Below are 23,386 nucleotides of genomic sequence, written 5' to 3' on the forward strand. Positions count from 1 at the left end.
TGCATAGTAACTAACTATCAGTGTATCGATAAACCGATAAGCCGCTAATCGAACGAAATTTATGAAACAAAATCAATTGGCACACAAATCAGATATCAGACTCAGATATTAGTGAAGTGAAAATCGTACAAAATAATTGGCAAAGTGACAAAAACGCTGGCATTAAACATTTATAATCCAAATTGTTATCGATTAATCGACTTTCGATATGATTTATCGATTGAACGTATACTTTATAAACTTGTAATCTTACCATAGAATAATCGATAAACCGATAATTGCCAAGTCATCGAACCACCAATTGGCAGCAAACAAAATTATAAAGAAATTTCATACAAATTCCCATAATCCAAATTGTAATTAAAATCTAAGAAACATAAACCTATCGATAGTTATCGGTTTATTGGCAAAAATATGTTATAATCCATTTATTTTGCATTCCTTTTTCATGTATACATCTTTGATAAATATTCTAAGTCGTAGTTGTAGTCCATCAGTTAAGTAGTGGCAGTGAAACACACAAATGGGCAATCGAATGAGACCATTTATCGATAGGAATATCACGGCAATAATCGGCAATAACATGCCAAATACATCTACACCTCATTTACCCGGGCACTCGATCCTAACGAGCCTCGAGTTGGGAGAGGCAATCATTAGGCCCATAACCAACTGTCGCTGGTGCAAAGCTTTATCCCTGTTTCTATCGATATGCCCATGTCGAATGCTGTCCAAGAAATATGCGCGTAGCACGTGTCGCATTAGGCTGGACAGCAACTGCTGGCCGGGACATTTCGGAGTGTGTGATTATAAACACATTCAGATGTGTGTGGGCAAGAAAAGTGTACATAATGTTCCCATCCGCCATTCACGTATGTGCAAATGGACAACAAAAAATGATTATTACTATTACCGGGAATACTATTGCCATGGACATAACTATGGGCCTGTTACTGTTATTGTGATTATGATTACCATTCGATTGGTGCGGGAGGGATAAGGATAAGGGATAAGGGTTTTTGGCGTTACAAATATGATTCGGTTCTCGGGGATCTTTCTTGCTGTTTGTTTGTGTTGCCTAAGCACAGGACACGCACTTTGTACGGCATCGGCAATGTCGCATTTATCGCGCATTAAAAAGATAATAGCCAGAGACTCTCCAAAGTCTTACACACAGCCCTGTCCCGCGGCCTGGACCTTCGTTTAATATTCAACGCACATAGATCATGGCAACAAATGTTGGCCAGCACTTGGTCAGTTTGGTCAGACAGCTGCTCAAACAGACAGGACAGAGATGGTCGTGGGTTCAGAGAAATCAAATTTAATAAAGCATAAACATTCAATAAGCTTCGCTTCGGTCAGGCACGCCTCTGCCTGTGCCACTGCCTCTCTGGAGCCAAGTCATTTGAAATTCCGAGCAGCGGTAACGGGCACAGGACTCTTGGCCATTTGGAAATCCGAATCGAAAATATTAACGGCCCGAGCGAGCAAAAAGGATAAACTTTTGCGCAATGATAAAAATGATAAGTTTTTTTTGTTCCTTCTCCGTCGGTGTGTTCTGGGTGGGTCCACGTCCACCCACACAGGGGGTGGGAAAAAGGGCGACACAGACACGAGCATGGATGGGACATACATATTTAGATTTTATTTCGTTTTATTGCTTTTTTGTGCATTCGATTTATTTGGAAAGGCATTTTGGCAATGGCCGAAAACGGACTTGGAAATTGCGCACATGTGTGCGCAAGGACTTGAGAGCTGAGAAGCCCCCAAACCCCCCCCAGACCACTCCCATCGAGTAATATGAGTTGGGTTTGCATTTTAATATATTTACTTCTCGTGTGCCCATGGCCCGCCCCCACAAATGTCACACACTCTCTCGCAATCAGATGCGACGGGGGCCAAGTGGATGGGATGGGACACGGGACACGGGACACGGGACAAACAAAAACTACAAAAGACGGAAAAAGTTTACTTTGCAGAAATCCATTGCAGAAACATTTATAAAGTGGCCCCGGCCAGAACTTGGACTAGGACCAGGGCCAGGGCCAGGGCCAGCCACCGAAAACGTCTTGGAGCAGCAAAAAGGACTAAAATAACAAGGAGGGAAATTGTAGAAATGTAGAAGAAGCCTTTCCTAGGGGGCGTCTTCGCACAGGACATTTTAAAATGAAAATGATAGCAGGAAGACAAAAAAAAAATTGAAAGAAAAGAGAGAACGGACAGCGGACAGCGGACAGCTAACGTGGCCCCAGGCAGGCGGCAGGCAGCCGTCGTCTTCAGGTGGGAGTGGTGGGGAGATTGAAAGGATTGGAGGAGGCCCAAACATTGACAGCAAATAAATGGCAGCCAAAATAATAACAGCAAAGGGGAGGTGTGCCCCGGCACATGTGTGACACCAAAAGGCAGGAGGAAAGCCGGAAAGCGCACTTCAAATCAGCAAAAAGCAGATAAAAAATATAAAGAATGGACTTGTTCAGGGAGCTATGGGCTATGGGCACTCCAGCAAGAGCCGATTTTGAGCTGAGAAAACTTAAATCTTGGCTTACGAGTGGTACTTCCTAGGGCCTCAATGATGCAGCGTTCCGAGAATTGATATGAGATTTTGTTGACCCTTTTTGGGCGTAAATGTGGGAAATGTGTCCTGTTGCCTGTGCCAAGATGGCTAGTCAAACGGAAAGACGGCAAAGGATTGCTGGCAGCTGGCTGCAGCGCCGCTTTAGGTGCGAAGACTGCAGTTTGGCGCCGCCGGGCGTGGGCGAGCAAAACAAAAAGAAACGTATAAAAGCGGGTTGGAAAAGAAACCATTGACATATGAGGCCAGTTGCTCATTTCTTGGCCCAACAGCAGAATGCAAAAGTGTGAGGGACAGCGGAAGCGGGAGATGGAGAAGGGGACCAGGAACCACCGACTTGGCTGGACTGACTGGCGCTGGTCGCTGGGCATTTGGCGTTGAGGCTAATGCGCAAAGTTTCTTTGCCATCTGGTCGAGGCAGACACACAAGAAGGGCACACATGAGAGAGCTCTGCCTCATCCCTCTCCCTGTGGCCCAGCAATGCATTTTGTTGCCTTGCCTTTTCTGCTGCTCTGTTGATTTATTCGGAAAATATTATTATTTATTTGGAAAACATTCTGCCGCCGCCAACGTCGTACTGATTTAATCTTTTTGACTGCATTTGTCATGACTCGCATTGATAAACCGGCAAATAAATTGATTTACTTTTAGTGGCAGACAAAAGAAGAGAAAAAAGGAGATGAGACGTGACTGGAGAGGCATGTCCCAGGGTAATCCCTGAGATGATCCGTATCGCAATTTCAATCTCATAAATGTTTATGCCCCAATCCTGGCCCAATTAAAATTTTGCTCTCTGCTACACCCTGCTGCTGCTGTCCGGTAAGGGGTTAGAAATCTCCACGCTCCACCCTCAGAGCCCATAACAGTTCGCAGATGATTGAAGCTTCGTGTGGCAATAGAGACATTTAAGGACGTACGCGCCGAAAGGTCCTGCCATTGGGGAGGGGTCTGGGAGAGCTTCTGCGTGAAATACGTAAAATTAGCAGCCGAGAAACATTATTTCTCAAGCCAAACAAAACGCACCCATCCTGAAGGAATGGCCCGGGGAATGGGCAAAGCCATGGACAAGGGAAGGTGCGTGCGTAGTCCTTGCTCCTCTATTTGTTGGCGTGTTTGCATTTAATAAATTCGATTAACAACGGAATAAATACGCTTAAATGCGGAAAATAATGAAAACTAACGAAAAGCGTTTTGTTAGCCGTTGCCTTTGCCTTTGCCTTCGGCTTTGGCTTTGCCTCTGAGCTTCGCCTTTGTCGGCGTCGCCTGGGCGCCGCTTTCATTCCATCCGGCATTCAATCATTCCATTCAGTTATTCATTTTACGAGCTGTGTTATTATTGTAAATATGTGTGTGTGTGTGTGTTGCTGTTGCTGTAACAAATACAAATACATTACGTGAATAAACGCACCCATTATTTCATTTCATCAAGAACCATTAACGCCAACACGCTTACAAACCGAAACCCCGAACTAAACCGTAGCACCCACACCCCACAACCCACAACCCTACACACACTCTGGGACTTATGTGTGGCACTCACTTGGGCCAGCTTGCCCCCAACTCGCAACCCATACATCCAGCTGCTGCAAATGAGCGAAGGACATGAAAATGTTCAAGTAGATATACGGACACGGACTCGCACTCGGACAAAAGTTTTGCTGCCCCGGATAATGAGTAAAATGATTGGAAATACATTTGCAGTGCGTGCGTCTGTCGCATGTAGCTGTGGGTCTATGTATCTGTATCCTGTGCGCCTCTCTGTGGTACTCTGGCTACAGCTTCATCATTCAATTGTTGCCCCAGACATTGTTTTGTCATCTGAGAGGGGAGTTCTAAAGCATGCTCCAAGCATGTTGAAAGATTGTTCATAAAAATGAAGAATTTTCTGAATTGTGATCCTCAGGCTACCCCAAAGATTTCCATAGTTTTCCATGCCATTCAAATGTATGGCGAATCATTTTTCAGCTTTATATTGAAGCTGAATCCTTTGACAGCGCCCAATGGCACGCCCAAAAAACTAAACAAAACTAAAATTGTTATCAAATTAATTTCAAAAACTCCATCTGCTGCACGTCACACTCAAGTGAGTGTTGGTGTATGGGTATATAAGTTGAATATGTAGATACATGCAGCACACATAGTTATTTGGTATATGGGGGAATATGCCTGTGCCTGAGCCATACAGTAACAAAGTGCCAGAACCGGAGACACTTTTGGACGCACCACACACACGCACACACGCGCACAGGGACTGAGCGGACAGCACGGACAGCTGAGCGGACAGGCAAAAAGGAATTGGGGGATGGACCGAAAACGAAACCGAAACTAAAAACTTTTGAGTTAAATTCCCGCTCTAATGTTTATGTAGATGAGGGATTATGTCATTGTGCGCACAGCCCCCAAACACACACACACACACACACACACACACATGTACCATAAGATAGATCCCAGAAAACCCAACGGACACAGAGGACAGGCAGGTTTTCCAGAGTGTATGCGTGAGGGTGGCAACCAACACTTGAAAATTCTAATTTTCTGCTTAAACTTCAAATGAAATTGTTTTCACAGTTTTCGGAAATAGATGCGAAAAATGGCAAATGGATAAAAACATTATTATTATGTATGTATGAATGTCTCTCGCTCGCACTCTCTTTGGCTCTCGCTCTCTCTCTCTCTCTCTCTCTCTGTCTCTGTCTCCCTCCCTCTGGAGCTCCATCTAAATCTATGTATTCTGCTGCTCGTATAAGGAATGATGCAGGAGTGGGGGCACTGGACAAGTGTTTGCCATAGAAAATACATTAAATTTAAACAAAATTCTCTGTAGTTGTTGTTCTACTTGAGCTTAACTCACACACACACACACACACACACACACGCACACAGATGCAAATATAAAGGCAGGCAAGGCGGTGGGTGGCAAGAGGATTGTGGGTGTGGGGCACAGGGACAAATGCAAAAGTTTTACTCGAAACTATTTGGTGTGTTGGCTAGGGTTGAATTGGGTTTTCTTCTCTCTCTCTCTCTCTCTCTTGAGAGGGTGGGGTGGGGGGAGGGGTTTTTCGGTTCGGTTTTTGGGGTCTCTGGGCTTTGGGCGTTGGGTTTTGGTTTGGCCCTTTTTGCCACGTTGTATTTTAAATTCAAGTGGTCGTATACATAGTAACAAAAGCATTCATCTATAGAGACTCACACACACACACTTGTTCGTGTATGCTTAAGGATTTCGTTTACCGAATCCGAATACGAATCCGAATCCGTTTCAAATGCGAATTTATTTCTAACGAAAATATTACCCAAAGTCAAAGACACAACTCGCCCAATCCACCCTTCCTGCCTGCTGCCAACCAGCCCTCCCAGCCTCTTACCTTACGAAAAAGGTCATTTTTGGGCATAGAATTTACATAAATCCATATGGATGCTGGCCCACGTCCATGTGTGTGCGACAAATAATACACGGAGAGAAAATTAGCAGGAGAAAATGAGTTTATGGCAGGCAAAAGTTTGATTTTTAGTTATGTTTTTATTGAGTTAAAAAACTTTTTTGGTTTTTTCGAACCTTCCACTTTTAGCAGCCAAAACTTGTTGCTAGAATTTATGCAATTTTCTGCCAGTGCAGCCGAAGTGCTGCTGCTGCTTCGTGTTTCGCTTCTGCCGCTGCAATCTGTCGGCATTTTTGCGCTTATCACAAACGCTGAGGCGACTTCGGGTTCTTCGCTCCTCTATTGATAGCCCAGGCACAGGCGGTACAGGGGGCTTTTGGGTTAGAGCTTGCCACATGTGAGTGTGTGTGTGTGTGTGTGTGTGTGCGTGTGTGCGGTTTTACAAACGGAAGACGAAGGACCTGCCTCAGCTCGGCCTTTTTCCATTTGACCCCCGTTGGCCACCTTCGTCGCATTCATCTCTCCAGCTTTCTATCTGCCGTGCGTCTTCAAGTTTCCTTTTGTCGAGAGGTTTGCTCTTTCGCTCTCTCTCTCTCGTTTTAGGTTTCTCCGCCTCTTCTTTGCCCTGTCCCTGACGCATTGATATCCCTTTTAATGGATGAATTATTGCCGCACATGCGAAAGTAGTTGCTGGCCGGAGAAATGCCCCTTGCCCCCGTGCCACCTCCTTGAAAAAGGGAGTTTTCCACTCAGCGGAGAACGCGTATCCTTTCGACCCACCCATACACACACACACACACAGATGTATCCCCACAAAGACAGAGCATTTGTTTGCATTTCATTTCCTTCAGATCTTTGCGAGTCCTTCGCATCCTTCGTGCATGGGTCGGGGTGCCTGCCAGTGACTCTGCCTCTGCCTAGGTTGACATGCCGCTTGAGGTCAGTTAATTAAGGGTGCTCGCATATGGTTACCCTCCCAACCCACACCCGCCACGTGTGCCCAAAAAGTGAGAGAGAGAGAGAGCGAGAGCGAGAGCGAGTGGCATAACTCTTTTACCCCCATATGGATATAGTATATCAGAATTTCGGATGCGCGGGAATGCGCCAAATATCCATAATAATTGAAGGATATTACATCAATAAACCACCAGCCGACACCCCGCACTCTCCATTGCCGCTCCATTGACCAGGCCAACCAGGGACTTCTCACTCCCCCTCCGTGTAAGGTCTGCATTTTAATATTTCTAAGTATCCACCACATACACATTGGAGCATATTCGCATATAATTTAGGCATTGACGGGCGGCCACCTACAAGCGAGGTTAAATGTGCGTTTGTGTGTGTGTGTGCCTGTTGGAGGGGTACAGGAAGAAGGTCAGGGGTTGCAGGGGTGTCAGTCAGGCGGCCATTCGAGCGCCAACAGCCGACGCCATAAACTAAATTTATTGCAAATATTTCCTCAGCAATGAGCAATTTGTGCGATCGAATCCCGCAGCCCACTGCTGTAAGGGAGCCTAGAGAGGGGGAGTTGTGTGTGGGTGTGGGAAGTTCGTTATGCGGACTAGCACATCGAACGTGTCGATGATGTATTTGCCCAGCCTTCCCACACACACACACACACAGAGAGAGAGCGAGAGAGAGTCTTTCAGTGTCCAGCTTTGACCCAATTTGGGGTAAGAGGACACACAGGACTTCCTTGGGGGCAGATATCTGCATTAGCATCGCTTAAGGATGCGAGAATTATAGCTAAGAAAAATGTTGTGGGAGATTGAGATGCGAATGCAATGGAATTTATGGAATTTCTGCTGCTTTTGTGTGCATAAAATTGCAAACAATTGAAGCAGAACACTTTTGGTTGTTGCATTTATCAAAGATGCTCTCCAAATGTTTCCTATTCCCTCAAGCCTCATATTCCATTCCACACATGTCTGCCTTCCCATGGAATATTGCGGCTAGATTTGTGAGATTTATTTGAATTAAACTCTTCCCTCTGCCACCTTTCAGCCGTTTATGCCCAAACGTGTGTCCCAAAAATGCTGCCAACATATTCTACGAGTATCTATGAGAATTTCCAAACCCAAAAAAAGACACAAAAATCCTTTTGTTAGTTGCTGTGTGTGTTTTTTGTTCGAGAAATTACACGCAAAAACGAAGCTTAGAGACCAAAAGCGAGAGAGCGGGAGAGAGCGAGAGATCCAGTCAAATGAAATTACTCATACACACACACAGTTAGAGTGGGAAAGAGAGAGAGCTATGGGGGGTTAGAAAGAGAGAGCCATAGAGGCCGACAAAATGGTTGGCCAACGACAAAACTAAACAACAGCAACAGCAAAAAGCGACTAAAAACAGCAATAACAAACATGAATTTTAACAAAATACAATTTCAATACAATTCAAACTTTCCAACACAGACACAGGCATGGACATAGCCAGGCATAGCCATGTATCAGAGAGGGATAGTGAGCTACAGCCGCCAGACCCCTCCCCGCTTAACCGCAGTGCCAGCTCCAGCGCCAGCGCCCATGCCAGCGTCCCGTCCACTTTGCTGCTCAACCATCAAAACCAGCCCCCCCTCCGCCCAACCACTGCAGAACCCCTTTCAAAATCCCCCACCCATGAGCCGTGCGAATATGAAACTAAAACTTCCTCTACTCATTTCCTGTCCAGGTTCCGTCTCCCCCGCTACCCCATGGAAACCCCATTCCGGCCACCGCATCGCCTGCTGCTGCTGTTGGTCGATGGAGCGGGGGTGAGCTGTTGAGGGGTGCTTTCACCAGGGGTGGGGGGTACGGTGGCAAAAACTATCTCGCCCGACTGTCTCGCCAGTTTTCAGTTGCGTTCTAAATTCATACATTCATTACCATCACATTTCATTCACACCCAAACCCAGAAGCCAGCCCCCAACCCTGAGCTCATCATCCCCCCACCCACAGACCATTCGCAATGAAGTTAAATACAATCGTTGGTCCGTAAACAAAGCAAGGCCCACTGTACCACTGGGGATGGGTGTAGCGGCTGGGCTGGGGAGTAGTTCGCTGCTCATAAAGTAATAAATTGTACCGTAAATAGTGCGGCGCAAGTGTTCGATGGAAGGATGAATGCAGAGAGATGGATAGATAGATGGATGGATAGATGGATAGATGGATGGATGGATGGATGGACGGTTGAATGGATAACAGGAAGGGACTGAAGGGAACAGAATGGAATGGAAACGGAGCCAAGAAACTCCTTCTGACTGAAGCAATTCATCTCCAACGCTCGAGCAGCTGGACTCGACCGCAAAAAGGAAACTCAAAACATTTTTGCACTAGAAAAATCAATTGATTTTGAATAGTTTTTAAAAATATATCAAAACTGAACTCAGTCTTTGCTTACATTTTAGTGCGCAAAGGAATGTTCTTTATAATAATTTCGAAACTGTGAATGATTTTCTGCTGTGTAGCTTTCTCCCCCAAACGTTGCCTTCAGGCACTCGCTGGCAAAGATTAACTCCCTGCCACCTAGCCATAGAAATGCTAAGATCATATCAAGCAGTGCCAAAGAAATGCTGGAAACGCTGGCTATTGAATGGCAGTCCCTCCCACCCCCCACCTCCCACACTCCCACACTCCACACCTACAAGCATTAGCTAAGAAAATCCCCAAAACCCTTCCTCCACCGTAGCAGCAAAAAGTTTCCCATTCCCTTTTTGGGGCAGACGATTCCTAATCCCCGGCAACGTTAACCACATACGACCACATCGTTCATCATTGGCCCCCGTGCGTGTGTGTGTGTGTCTGTGCTGACACTGCCCCAGCGGGGTGTAGAGGGGGGATACTATGTGTGTGTGTGGCTCTGTGGTGACTATTGGCATCAGGCTGCAGCCTGTACTAATGAATTACGCAATCTAAAACTATGTACATTTAATTCAAATTCACAAAGCTGTACGCCAAACTAACCGAAACGAATGCTATATATACGGACGGATACGGACAAACACACACACACAAACACACGGCACATCTACCGACAGGACACACTGCCTGGCGACCACGAACCCACCCGACAAACTTTTTTGCTGCCACTGCGCTGTCAGCGTCGCTGCCTGCCTGCCTGCCTTCTGTATATTTTGGAATAATTCAAAGCGAATACATTTCGGGGGTTTCCCCGCTGCGTCTCCCCATCCCTGCCCTACCATCAAAAAACTCGAACATCCATCTTCCATCTCCAACCCCATCGGCCTAAGCATCGCCCATTGCCCATTGCCCATTGCCCATCACCCATTGCCCCATTGCCATTCCATTACCGACACCATTGGCGTCAACGTCAGCATCCATCGCACATGTCCTTGCAATTGTTCTTGCCCACAGTGTACCCCCCGCACTCACCATCCCCCTGCTGACCCGCTCTCGCTCGCACTCACTCACTCTTAGTGGAACACTCTACAACTCGCTTCACTGTGAGCCACTACTCCCCGTCCTCCCTCGTCCGACCATCATCTGGGGCAAGCACGAGAACGAAAGCGTGCGCAAAAAGCAACAACGGAAAGAGGCGGCAGAGGATGTGTGACTGTTGATGATCGAAGGTTTTGATACACTTTAAATGGGAGATTCATGAGGGACAGAGTTTTAAATGAAGAATGGAAGCAGGAAAGTTGTGCTCTTAAGTTGAGCAATTGTTGCTTTGATGATGGCAATATATATATGTAATGCTATCTAGCTATCTGTTAGTTCTGAACATACATCTATTTCAATGTTCATTCATTCATTATTATTATGGCAGAAATATGGGTCTCTTAAGGCTTGTCTTATGAACAATTGCTACGAAGGTATGCATCTGCATGTATGAAAATCTGGTTGGTACTTATACTTCAAGGTTCATTCATTCATTGAGTAAAAATATATAAACATTCAACTCCGATCAGTAGAACATTTCCCTGAATTATGCCGCTTTGCTTCCCACCCTTCAAGTTAACTAATCCAAAACCACCTTCCGCTGCTTAGGGTATAACAACGGCAATAGAATGTAGAAGAGGAGCAGCAGCAACAACAAGCAGTTATATTCCCATATAATATTCGTACACACTTTGCAAACATGTTTGTCGATGATGTATTATACAAAATGCCCATAAAAAGGCCCGCATGAGCGAGACGGCGCGACAGGACCAAACACGGACACACACACTCAGGCAGACACAGCAAAAAAAGGGAAAGGGAAGAAAGCTGTGTGTCTCTTCTGTGTGAGTCTGTCTCTGTGTCTGTGTGTGTGGTTTTTGTGTGCTAGAATGAGAGCATCCGATGGCGTAATCATCGTTTGTCTCTCTATGCTGCCTCTCGCTCTCCATTTGAGTGTGTGTGTGACAGTATGTGTGTGAGGGCCACTAAATCGAAATGCCAAAATGCCCATTTCTATTCCAGAGTTGGGCCCCGCATAAGCGATACAGACATTTCGTTTTTTTGGGGGGGGGAGGTAATACATCAAACTAGCCGCATCAATAGCACGCACACACAGACACAAATATATACAAATACAAATACATATACATAGAAGGGTACTCATGCTGTGTGTGTGTGTGTGTGTTTGTTGCAACATGAACGAGGACAACGAAAAACAATAGCCAAAGTTAATAAGTATGTGTGTGTGTGTGTGTGTGTGTGCTCGATAGAGAGTGTATGGAAAAAGAGTAAAATACTTCATGCAGAACCGAGCCAAAAAACCGAATCGAATAGAACAGAGCACAAGAGCAGAAGAGGAGCCGCAGATGGGAGGACAAAACACAAGACGACCGAGCACAGAGCCACAGCAGAGACAACACGAAGAGGTCGTCGAATGTGTAGAAGTGGGCAAAGGGGAGCCAAAAAGTTCTTGCCACCAAAAGTAAAGGAGATAATCTTGGCCGAAGAGACGAGGAGCGACGAACTGCTTGCCAAGAACCAACAACAACATCAAGACCCATGCTCCAACGGGCACCTCCTGAACTCCGTTCTAATGACCGCCAAGATAGAATGACATTTGGGGCTGTCAGCTTTCAATGTTGGTTCGTTCTTGTATTGCCTTGCCATGTGTGTGTGTGTGTGTTTGTGCTCGCAAGAGTGTGCTGTATGTGTAGTTTTGTTGGTGTCTGAGAGGTTCGAGTGAAGAAAACTTTAAGTACACAGTGCCCAAGAAGTAGGGTTTTAAACCCAGCGAAAAGGGACAGTGGGTCGTTGTAAGCAAATTTTGTTGAAGGGTTCAAGTAGTTTGAGGTTTATGTTTGTCGAAATAAATTCAGCGGGAAGTCAACTAAGAAAGATTAGTATTTTTGTTTTAGTAGTAATTCTTAGTAATTCTGGAAATAGTTATAAAGAAAAACATGCGAGTAAATGGAACAATTTTAAACTTCCTTACGGGCTTGCATACATCGCAAATTCTTAGAATAATCTGCAGAACATTTTTTTAGCACACTCAAAAAAAGTTAAGCTTTGCTTTTGCAATGGTTTTCCTTACCATTTTTATATGCTTCACGAATTTTACTTCGAATACCAATAGATAAAATCACTAAGAGTACGATCGAGTATGAATTATAGTTCCTACAAGATCGTTAGCAAGAGTCCAAATTTTTTAAAAATTTCCTTAACCTTTCTAAATTTCTAAACTGACTTCCAGCAAGTCCTAAATTTATCTTAAAAGCTTCAAATTTGTACTGCACTTTAGTACTACCAATGTAAAACCTTCAACTTTAAGTTATTTTATGCACCTTTTACACCACTGTGCACCCCGTTGTGCCCGTTGGGACGATGGCAAAAGGCTACATTTCGGCAATAAGACGCCTTCGGTCCAGTCACAATCACCACGAAACCAACTTGCACAGGCCCAGGGACTCCAAGGCCCCAGACTCAGACTCAGACTCAGGCCCAGAGCCCAACTCAGACGCAGACAGTGGCTGCGTGTGGCGAAGGAGGAGGAGACTGAGGGCTGAGGCCAGCAGCAACTGCGGTCCAAGTACGTGAAAATTGATAGATGAGTTATGGTCGTGGGATGGGGTTGGTGTACAGAAGAAGGCGAAGGCGAAGGGTTCACATGCATATGTCCACACACACAGGAGCAAAAGTGGGTGCCAGCGAGAGAGGGAGACGGCAAGATAAAGTTCCTCCACACCCACCTTCTGACTGTTTGTGCGAGTACGATGTGTGTATGTATAAATGTATGTACGTATGTATGCATGTATGTACGTATGTCCTGCAGTTAAGTTTAGCAAGTGGCAATGAGTCCGAAGACGTTCCTTCCATGTCCGTCCATGGCTGTCTGTGTCTGTGTGGGTGTTTGCTGTCTGAGTGTGTGTGTTTGTGTGTGTCTTCTTGGGTTCATGTGTGTGTGTGACAGGGGGGGTGGAGGGCAAAGCATTTTTCAACGTTTGCCTCGGCAGCCGGGGGCATTAAAAGTTTTCGTATTTATTTTGTAGTCGGTTAACAATATTCCTCTTTTGTACCACCCAACCACTCCAATGCTCTAACCCTGTCCGTTCTGTTGTCCGTGTGTCGACCCACTCATGGTACACACACACACGGACACACACGGACACACACTGACACCTATGTACACATACGTGTAAGAGTTTTTTGTAATTGTATGCGTGCGTTTTGTTTGCGGACGTGGTCGTGGATGTCTTGGACGTCTTGCGGCACACACATGTGCCAGAGATAGATAATACATATGAATGTATGTAGGAATACGAGTACATGGAGGAAGGATGCTTGGGCGTGTGTGTGTGTGGCTCTGTGTGTGCGTGCGTGAGTGCGGGTCGAGCTGAAAACTTTTATGTGTAATACATCAATTGCAAAAAGATAGCCAAATGCTGTTAACTTTATATACAACTCATACATACATGCCTCTCTCTCTCTCTCTCTCACTGTGAGTGTGTGTGTGTGTGTGTGTGTGTAGGTGGGTTGGGCGCACACTTGGCCAAGGACCCGGAGTTACTTACGCCCGGCCAAACTCCTCATGCGGCGCAAGTAAAAGATACATTTATTATGTGCGAAGAGCGATGAACACAAGCGATTTATCCTTTTTAACTTTTCTCTCTCTCTCTCTCTCTCGTTCGCTTCCACTATCTCTCTGCATGTGTTTGTATGTGTCCCGACTGGACCACCCACATCTGGGGTCGTGACTAATTTATGGCCGCCAACCAGCAGCTCCCCAAAGAGCCTGCCACCCAACGTTTAAGCCCAGCCTAATTTCGATTTTTAGTTGCAAGTGCCCGGAAAAGTAGGCAACACTTTTCGCTGCTCGCACACAGTCGCGTCGTCACACAGTCGCGGGTGGAGTAATAGGCAGGGGGGGCTGCAATTAAACATGTTTAAGCGTGGTACTTGGGGGAACATTTCAAATTGTTGTGTGTACATAAATATGGTGAGAGGTTCCTTCCGGGTTGTTAGCCCTGCTGTTCAGATACAACAATCTCTTCTTAGTGTACTTCATCCTTAAGTGAGAGTAATAGAAGAGCTCTAGGTGTCCTCCCAAGAGTGCTTTCAGTCTATGAAGTATTTTATTCAGCGATGATCAACCAACACCCATCGGAATCGTGGCAGCTGCTTGATGTTTCCTTTTCCCTTTTTCCTTTGCGTAAATTATAAAATAAATAACTAAAACTGCACACAACTTACATCATAATTCAAAGTATCTCTTAAACTTCATCTTATACGGATAATATTTACATAAATGTTCACCCCCTGCCCTTGCCACTACTCTCTGACCACTGCTGGTGTCCATGTGTTGCTACAGATTAGATATGACAAAATCCTTTCAATCGCTCAACGCTCGCTCTGCACATATTAAAAACACGTTCGAGAGATGCCAAACTTTTCTCATTTCAAAAGTTAAAATAACAACAATAAGTAAAACAAACAAACAACCAGCATTATCGTTGTGGGGCCATCATCAACATTCGTCACAGACCAACGAGCTGCCCAGGAAGCAGCACCCAGGTCCTCCAGAGTCCTCCTAAACCTGGTTGACATCTGCGGAATGGCAGACCCATACCCTCATTCCCCATACCCCATACCGTGTCTGTGTACAGACCAACAAAAAAGTTGTGCTCGATCTTGGCATGTGTCCGCCTTGAATATGCATTTGGCGTCACTTACAATTTTCGGTGGGCTGCCTGGCTGGCTCTGCTCCCACAGTCGATGTAGCAGTCGCAATGTCGATGTCGATGTCAATGCTGATGTCGGTAGTGCCGGATAGTAGTCCGCCTCCGACTGCCAGTTCATATATCACTCGATGTCCTCTTTGTTGCAGGAGCGGGAGGGGGGGGCAGTTCTGCCCCGTCGTCACACATGCTCAACGGCAATTTCGCTTTCAATTTCAAATGCTATCTATGAGGGAATGCGAATCCGAATCCGAGCTGCAAAGACACCCACACAAAGACCCAAGAAAAAGGAAAAAAGAACCGAAAGAAAAGCAAGCAAGTGGAAAAGAAAAGAAAAAGAGAACAAGCAAACTTGTTTGCAAAGTTTAAACAACATTTCGTTTGGCTTTTGCCAGGCCGTACGTGGCCCCGGTCCCCCGATTCTCCATACCCACGAAAAAGGACAAAACTTTGCCATTTTTTGTGTGTGTGTGTGTTGCGTTTTTTTGCTCGTTTTTGGTTGCGTTTACTTATAAGATAAACAAATGCAGAGATGGATTGTCCTGGCGTATGTCGACGGACATCTGGCCAGCGTCTCGGAATCTAAAGTGGGTTTTCCAGCGATAAATCTTACCAGAGAATCATAGACCCCATGCCACGTACTCCATATCCCTGCTGAAAAGCTAATTAACTGAGGGGTCAGAGTCCCTGCCCGACCAGAGCGCGTATCTAATGAATTCGGTCAGCAAATTTTACGACACTCTCTCTCTCTCTCTCCATCGCTCTCTGCCTGCCCCACATATGAAATTGATGGACGGTCTAAGTAATTCACTTTATCCATAATTCAATCACAACTATTTCGCGGGCCAGAGATCGTAAAACTGCACAAAGGACAGCCGCAGAGAGACAGACCCTGACTGCAGGACGCCACCAATTGCCTGGGATTAATTTGTAGCCCCTCAGATACTCCAGAAGTACACTGAAAGGAAATGCTAGAAACAAGTTTTGGGGAACAAAACAAAGGTTTGAAAATAATCTTGCTTTCTGACAAGCCAAAATTCTATGAGAACTAAAAAGGAAATTGAATGAAGTCAAAGCTAAGTTTTACACCTTTGGGATTATAGAATTTCCCGCCCAGAGACCTCTTATTCCGTTCACATCTTGAGGATTGTTTTCCTACAGTTTTCGCAAGGTTTCTTTCAAATGTGAATAATGATTCGCGATTTATATTACTTAGACCGAAAATCTCTTCCCATTATGATTTTCCCGCTGCTGCTCAGCTTCTTCCCTCTTTCAAGTTTATTTCCTATTCCTGTAGCTAATTTTCCCCAAGTGTATGTCAGATTTCGCATCTATTTACCCGTTTTATTGCAAAATTCGTTGATAAACTTGCGCGCAAATAAAACGGAGCATAAAAATTAATAAAAACGCAATGTCCGGCTGTGTCTTTATAGTTTTATTATCAGCCCAAAAGATTTCCGACTGGTACAAATCCCTCACTGGCTCTCTTTCTCTGTCTGGGATGATGGCCTCTCAAAAATTCAAAAGCAACAAAAATTATGCTGAGTGAGCAGAGCTCGTAAAAATCCCACACTTAGGGTGGAACTCTCTGACGTTGACCAACACCCCAACACCCCCAAAAAGCAACCACGAACAACACAAAAAGACTTATTAAGTAATAAATTCCAATAAGAACAAAAGGCGCTGCCCTGCCTGCACCATCGTGTAAAAAATTACAAGGGAAAATATGCATAACAGCAATAACAATAATAATAATAAGCGAGGTGATAACGATCGCAAGACATCGGGAAATGACCGTTAAACACACCTACGACGCACCCTCTGTGGCGGGCAGGGTGGCAACCCTTTCTCCGGGACAGAGACAAAGCGCCTTATGGGGAAATATTTATAGTGTGTTTGCACTACAATGTGCCCTACCGAAGCCCATAATAATATCAATGGGCAAGGCCCATTGACGGGAGTGATTTATATAGAAAAATTCATTATTTGCTGGCACCTCCCCCGACCTGGACTGACTGGGGCAGCCATTCCAACCCATTCCCCACTGGCATCAGAAGAGTTCATTTACGAAATGCAAAGCGAGTCCTGGACGGCACTGGGGAGAGTGGGGAGGATGACTGCTGCTTCGATATAATGGCCCCTTGGCGCGAAAGGAAATGTTACCCGAGTCGCTTTATCTTTAATAAAGCTAATTCCTATTTGCCGCTAACAGGACCGCGACATGCGAGTCCACAACGGGTATTGGGATTGGGTCTGAGTCTGGGATTGGGATTGGAATCGCAGTCGAAGAGCCCCCAGGACTGATTGCCGTCGCGCTCCGATTGAATGCTTCGCGCAGGTAATTGATGTGGGTGCGGAGTTGCGGCTATAAGGATGTGCGGCTGTTCGAATGAGTGTCTGTCAGTCAATGGATGGCAGAGAACGTCTTGCATAACCCAAAGGTAAAATGCCTCGCATGTGCCCATAATTGATGGGCCAATGGCCAGTGCCTCAACCAAGCCCACGTCTTGAATGTGGCACACACCCAGACATATCCTGAGACTTGAGCTACTTATGAATTAAAAGGAAATTTAATTGCTTACAAGTTAGCTGGAGAAATGATTTATTTTAGTTGTGCGGCGTCAGAGTTTCGTGGTACAATTTGTAGAATAATTTATGCCTATTGCAGGGAGGGATTCATGCAGAACAATTCAAAGAGATTTACACCAGCAAAGTATAGAGTTTACATGCCATCAATTCTTTTGTTCTTTCCGAGAAAATTCTTTCTTCTATTTACGGAAGTCCATCTATGCCCCAGCCCCTTCCTTCTTTTCCTTTGCTTTTCTTCGTGCTTTCCAAAAATAGTTTCGATAGGTGCATAATTATTTGCAAATTTGTTTTATGCATTTTATATCTCATTAATTATGCACAGCCACAGATGGAGCGGGTCAGAGCTGGGCGGGAGACGCACCAAAATTGGTTACGAAATTACGCACAGACCAACGCACACGGCCACACGAGGAGGATCTCCTCGGCCAAGCAACATTTTGCAGAGGGAAGGAAGTCCTAGTCCTAGTCCTAGTCCTTCTGCACACACCTGTGTGCCCTTTTGTGGTGTGGTGGGGAACGCATCTTTCGTGAGAGAGAGAGAGAGAGAGAGAGGCAGCCATACAAAAAAGTGCACTTGCTGCTAAGGGGGAAGGAAATCTTACGCCTGATTTGATCCGGGGCGCCACACAATGTCCTCCGCAGTGGTTGTTCTTGTGGCTGTCACTTGCAGGCAGGCAAGACACACACAGAGACAGCCGGTTACAGGGTTCTGCATCCTTTCGGTTTCCTCAAATGTGACAAATTCGAGATGTGCTTGGCTGGTCAAAGGAGATCGCCAGCCCCAGAGCTGAACGGACTTTGTCCTGACTGCGTCTGGGTCTGCCTCTGGCTCTGGCTCTGGCCCTGTCCTGTCCCATTCACTGCACTTGAGCTTCGGCCAATCGTCGAAGAGGACCTCAGGATGGATGCTCACTGAAGAAAACTGTGATGCGACGATGCATGTTTTATGTGCAACTAACTATATCCGTAAACCAATGCGAAAGACAGAGACCTCGGTATGCATAGACACTCGTGATGCATGTGGCAAATAGATGGACACACACACACAGCATTGAGGATGAAGGAGATGGAGGGGTAGCAGCTGGAGCACTCTATGGCACAGTGCATATTGTATTTTCAATTTTATTCGATTGCATTTTATTGTATTTTTCACTTGATATATTTATGCATCGGAATTTTGTTTGCCTTCTCCCTTGAGTTGTCACGCACAAAGGCAGAACTAAATTGTTTAATTTGATTTTCTGTTTTTTTGGGGTCGCCTTGCGTCATGCATGACCCGCACCCATAACACCCTGCACCCTGCACCCTGCACCCTGCACCCTGCATCTTTCTCCCCCCCCCTATGCAAATCTCTGGCCATCCAAAAAATGACTCAATACTTTTTGGGGGCCAATGGGCCTGCGACTGGGTCTGGGTCTGGTTCTGGCCCTGGGCCTTGGCAATTTTCTATACATTAAATTGCGTTTTATTTTTCAATATTTATTATTATCGAATATTGAAACGGCATCAGAAATGGGAAAGGGAAATGGGAGCGTGAAATGCGACTGCCAGGACTGCCAGTGCAGAAGATGGATCTGCCTTTGAGGCCAGGTGTGTTTCTGCACGCCACATGGATACGAATGTTCACACAGACACCGCATATAGACATATAGAATATAGAGTTGTACCGTCCAAGCCCAAACGGCAATGGTTCTGTATCACGCGATTCGCCATGCCTCATGTCTCACTCCCCTTTCCCAATCTTGCATCTGGCAGTCCAACAATCCAGCAATCCACCTTCGGCCATGCTCCACCCTTTCTGTAAGACAGTGCGTTTCAGAGCTGGAGAGCTGAAGTTCTAGCGATCGCAGTTAGCAAACAGTTTCCCTTTTGTTAAGGATGTTATGTATAGGTTCTACGCCTCTTTTCCATAACTTATCTAAGGAATACATTCAATAAATTCCTGGGGTCTGACTGTAATTTCTACTCCCAATTCACATGCATGTGTTGGGCTCTTATAGTTTTTTTCACGCACTGTATTTACCTTTTACTACGAAGAAACACGAACTATAAATATTAGAAAATGTCCCAAAAACCCTCTCAGAGAATCTTTCCCTTGCTCATTTGTGAGTTTCACTGCAAACAGCGCGTGATATTTTTGTAAATAAAACATTTTATTTGTATACTTTTGCACTTTTTGTACACTATATTCCTATAAATATAATTTATTATTTTATAATTACTTGCCTGCCTGCCTGCAACGTACTATATCTGTGATACTTTTATATTCAGTATAAGATATGTATAAATATATACCCATAAATATGCTGCAATTGGCTCAAAACAATCAAACACGAATCAATGAAAAATGTCAACAAAAATATTGGCTGAATACTCGACGGTCCGTGTGTGTGTTTCGCTTACAAATTCAGCGAATAAATCAAAGCAATCCTAACTGTAAGAACTGAATATGCAAATAATACCCAAGAATTGGCAAAAGAAATGTGTAGAAAATACGAAAAATTCCCTAACCGATTGGCACTCTAAGAATATATTGAAAAAACTAAAATTGGAAAGCCGTGAGGAAGGTTTTGATTCAGTTCTGCTGTTCTGTTGTTGTTGCTGCTGCTATTCCTGGAAGCTGCAGCCGAAGATCTCTAACACACACACTCCCCTCCACTGCCCTCCCCCTACAAATTTCACACCCAACACTGTACATCAAAATTGAAGAATGCAAAAATCGAACTGAGAGAGAGAGAGAGAGAGAGAGAGATCGAGAATTTCCTTTAGCTTGCTTCTGACTTTTGATTTCACATTGACTTCCTCCCCGACTTTCTCCCTCCGCACGTGCGCTGGATCAACGCTGAATGCAGGAACATTCCTGAATGCCAAGAACAGCATCAAGCAGGAGGCCATCGAGCCAGAGGCGGAGGCGGAGACGGAGGAGGAGCCACAGCCACAGCCGCAGCCGCATGAGGCACATGCCGCGGATTGTCGCCCGGGTGCCAGTAAGTTGGCGAAGATTATGCAGCGGCCGCAGTTGTCGCAGTTGTTCGAGCAGCGGCGCAGCCATCAGCCGCATCAGCAGCAGCAGCAGCATCATCACTCGACGCACCACCACCATCACCATCACCACAATCCTCACCAGCACCACAACAACAACCACAACAACAACCACAACAACAACAACAACAATTCCAATACCAATCACAACAAGAGGAAGCGGAACCGCTCGGCCAACTCCTCGCCCACGCCCTCGGCGCGTTCCTGGAACGACAGCGAGGAGGAGCACGAGCCGGAGGAGAATAACCAGAATAACCACACCAACAACGACGATGAGGATGATCGCTCGTCGTCAGCCTCCTCGGCCATATCGCTGACCATGAAGCGGACACGGCAGTCCAGCGAGTCCACGCTCTATCAGACGCTGCTGCTGAAGCAGGAGCAGCACCAACAGCAGCAGCAGCAGCAGCTGCAGCACTCACGGCACGAGGCAGTCCAACAGCAGCAGCAGCAGCAGCAGCAACACCAACAGCAGCAGCAACAATATTTGGATGAGCTGCAACAGTCCGTGTCCGTGTCGCACCAGCAGCAGCTGACGGCCAATCTGTTCATGGCCCGCACCATTGCGCTCAGCCGCTCCCGGGACTTTCCCGAACTCTTCCAGAACACCTCTGCGGCGGCCGTGGCAGCTGCAGCAGCAGCCGCAGCCAGTGCCACAGCCGCCACAGTGAGTCCGGGGAACGGCAGTGGACCTGGACCCGGACCCGGACCGGGTCCTGTGCCTGGTCCTGGGCCCGGACCGGGAGCCGGACCTGTGCCGGGCAGCAGCACGCCAAGCAGCAGCAGCAGCAGCAACTACATGCTGCCCTGTCCGTTGTGCGAGACGCCGCTGGAGCAGCGCGTCTTCCGGCAGCATCTGGACCGGCACTACCCGCGCGACAGTCCCGTGTGTCCGGTGATCGAGTGCGGACGGCGCTTTGCCCATCCCAACTCTGTGCGGAATCACATGCGCATCAAGCACACCCTCCAGTGGGCCAAGATGAAGGCCATGCGCTCGTCCGGGGGCCCCTTTGCCGGCGGGCCTGACTTCAAATGAAACTGCGAGGCGGCCCACTAGTGTCGCGGGCTAGACCTGTAATACTCGTTACACCCCATGCCGTACCGTACTCTCCCCCCCCCCGCAAAGCTTTCTAGGTTGCTGCTTTCAGTCACACAATGGCGACAATAAATCGAATCTAACTTTAAAGTTTAAACAACACCCCAATCTCGAGACACACTCGCAATCTATCGTAGATAGCCAAAAGTAGTCCAAGTCCCAGTCAAAGGCGAAAGTCGTCGTCATCCACTATAATTTTAGTAATTGTAAGCGCACTGGATGGATCCTCTCCTATAAGCCAGCTACGTGGCACAGGATCCAGTCAGCCATGCCATGCCCATCCTTTGTTGCTCACTTCCTTCTTTTATGTGTGAACATTTTATTTTACCATAGAGAAAAGGTTTCAATCAGTTTCAGGAATTTCTAAAGTTTTATTTCACTCTTTGGAGACTTTTATTCAACATAATTCCACACACTTCCCCATAACTACAGCAAACAGAAACAGAAGATAATAATGGAATGGTTTCAGTCAGTTTCATTCGCTTGCAAGATCGAAACTATTCAATTCTCATTCGGATTAGATCACTCAAAGGAAGGAAGAGACAGCAGCAGAATGAGATGAGCTTTAGATGGATTCTAGAGTCCAGAGCAGCTTCTTAGCAGACAAGTGGATGATCGCTTTTGGGTTTAGGATACTTACAAACAATTATTACGTTCCTATATTCAATATAGTATATTAAAGAATGCAGACAACTAATACTAGCTCTGATAGTATGTTTACCCAAATGAAGAAAATGAAATTCCAAAACCACTTTGAATTGATTTGCAGTGCAAAGGAATCTGTAGAATAAAACTCCAGTAAACTCCAGTAAAAATATGTGCAGTATTATGATTAAAAACCAATACCAAAAAAACCAAAAAACAAAGACAAAAAAACAGAAGAGAATTACAACACAAGAAGAATAATAACATTAATTGATAGAATTGCATAAGCAGACGTATGTAAGCCATAGAGAGGTTGGAGAAACTATGTAGATAATGAGCTAAAACCAAGCAAACCACAAAATTATATATATATATATATATATATATATATATAAACAACGATGATATGATGTAGTTATATTATGAATATTGATACTGAAACAAAATAGAATGTGCCTGCATAATATATTTTTAGCCAAACAAAAAAAAAAACGAAGAGGAAAAGGAAAAGGAAATAAGAACAAACAAAAATAACTAAAAGTAAAAGAAAACTAACGTTGAAGAAAACCCGATTTGTATTAGAGAAAAAGTTCAAAATTGATGGAAGAATTTGGTTTTGTGTTTACGATTTGATTCGATTTTCGATTCCATTCGATTGGCGGCCGCTGGCTTTAAGTACTACAGAAAAGAGCAGATGGAAAACATACGTAAAAAGGTTCCTATAATGTTAATCAAAACTAAACGAAAGAAGAGAAAAAACCCAAAACTAAACAAAACCGAAACTTGAGCAAAAACTAGCGCAAGTAATCGATCAACTTTGAGGCTCGATTCAAAATATATATCTATAAATTCCATTTCGAAGCGGACAATTTTACAATTGTAGTTTATAAAGCGTATAGAAAAACAAAAGAGAGCAAAACTGATGAAACATCCATGTACATCTGTACATCCATCG

The 23,386-nt window shown here is 45.4% G+C and overlaps 1 protein-coding gene across 3 annotated transcripts in view; it reads left to right on the forward strand.

Moving 5' to 3' along the window:
* LOC117582535 (protein abrupt) overlaps nucleotides 1–23,386 on the forward strand; it is a 38,320-nt gene that overhangs the window by 11,697 nt on the left and 3,237 nt on the right. The window contains exon 6 of one of the 3 annotated variants that reach the window (XM_034270340.1): nucleotides 20,501–22,640. The exons of the other annotated variants lie outside the window; for them this stretch is intronic. Coding sequence (XP_034126231.1) covers nucleotides 20,501–21,726 — 1,226 coding nt within the window. The 3' untranslated portion in view covers nucleotides 21,727–22,640. Of the gene's footprint in view, nucleotides 1–20,500; nucleotides 22,641–23,386 lie in introns of those variants that run through there. 3 annotated transcript variants of the gene reach the window in all.

The sequence above is a fragment of the Drosophila guanche genome, unplaced genomic scaffold (genome assembly GCF_900245975.1).
Source record: "Drosophila guanche unplaced genomic scaffold, DGUA_6, whole genome shotgun sequence".
NCBI classification, from domain to species: domain Eukaryota; kingdom Metazoa; phylum Arthropoda; class Insecta; order Diptera; family Drosophilidae; genus Drosophila; species Drosophila guanche.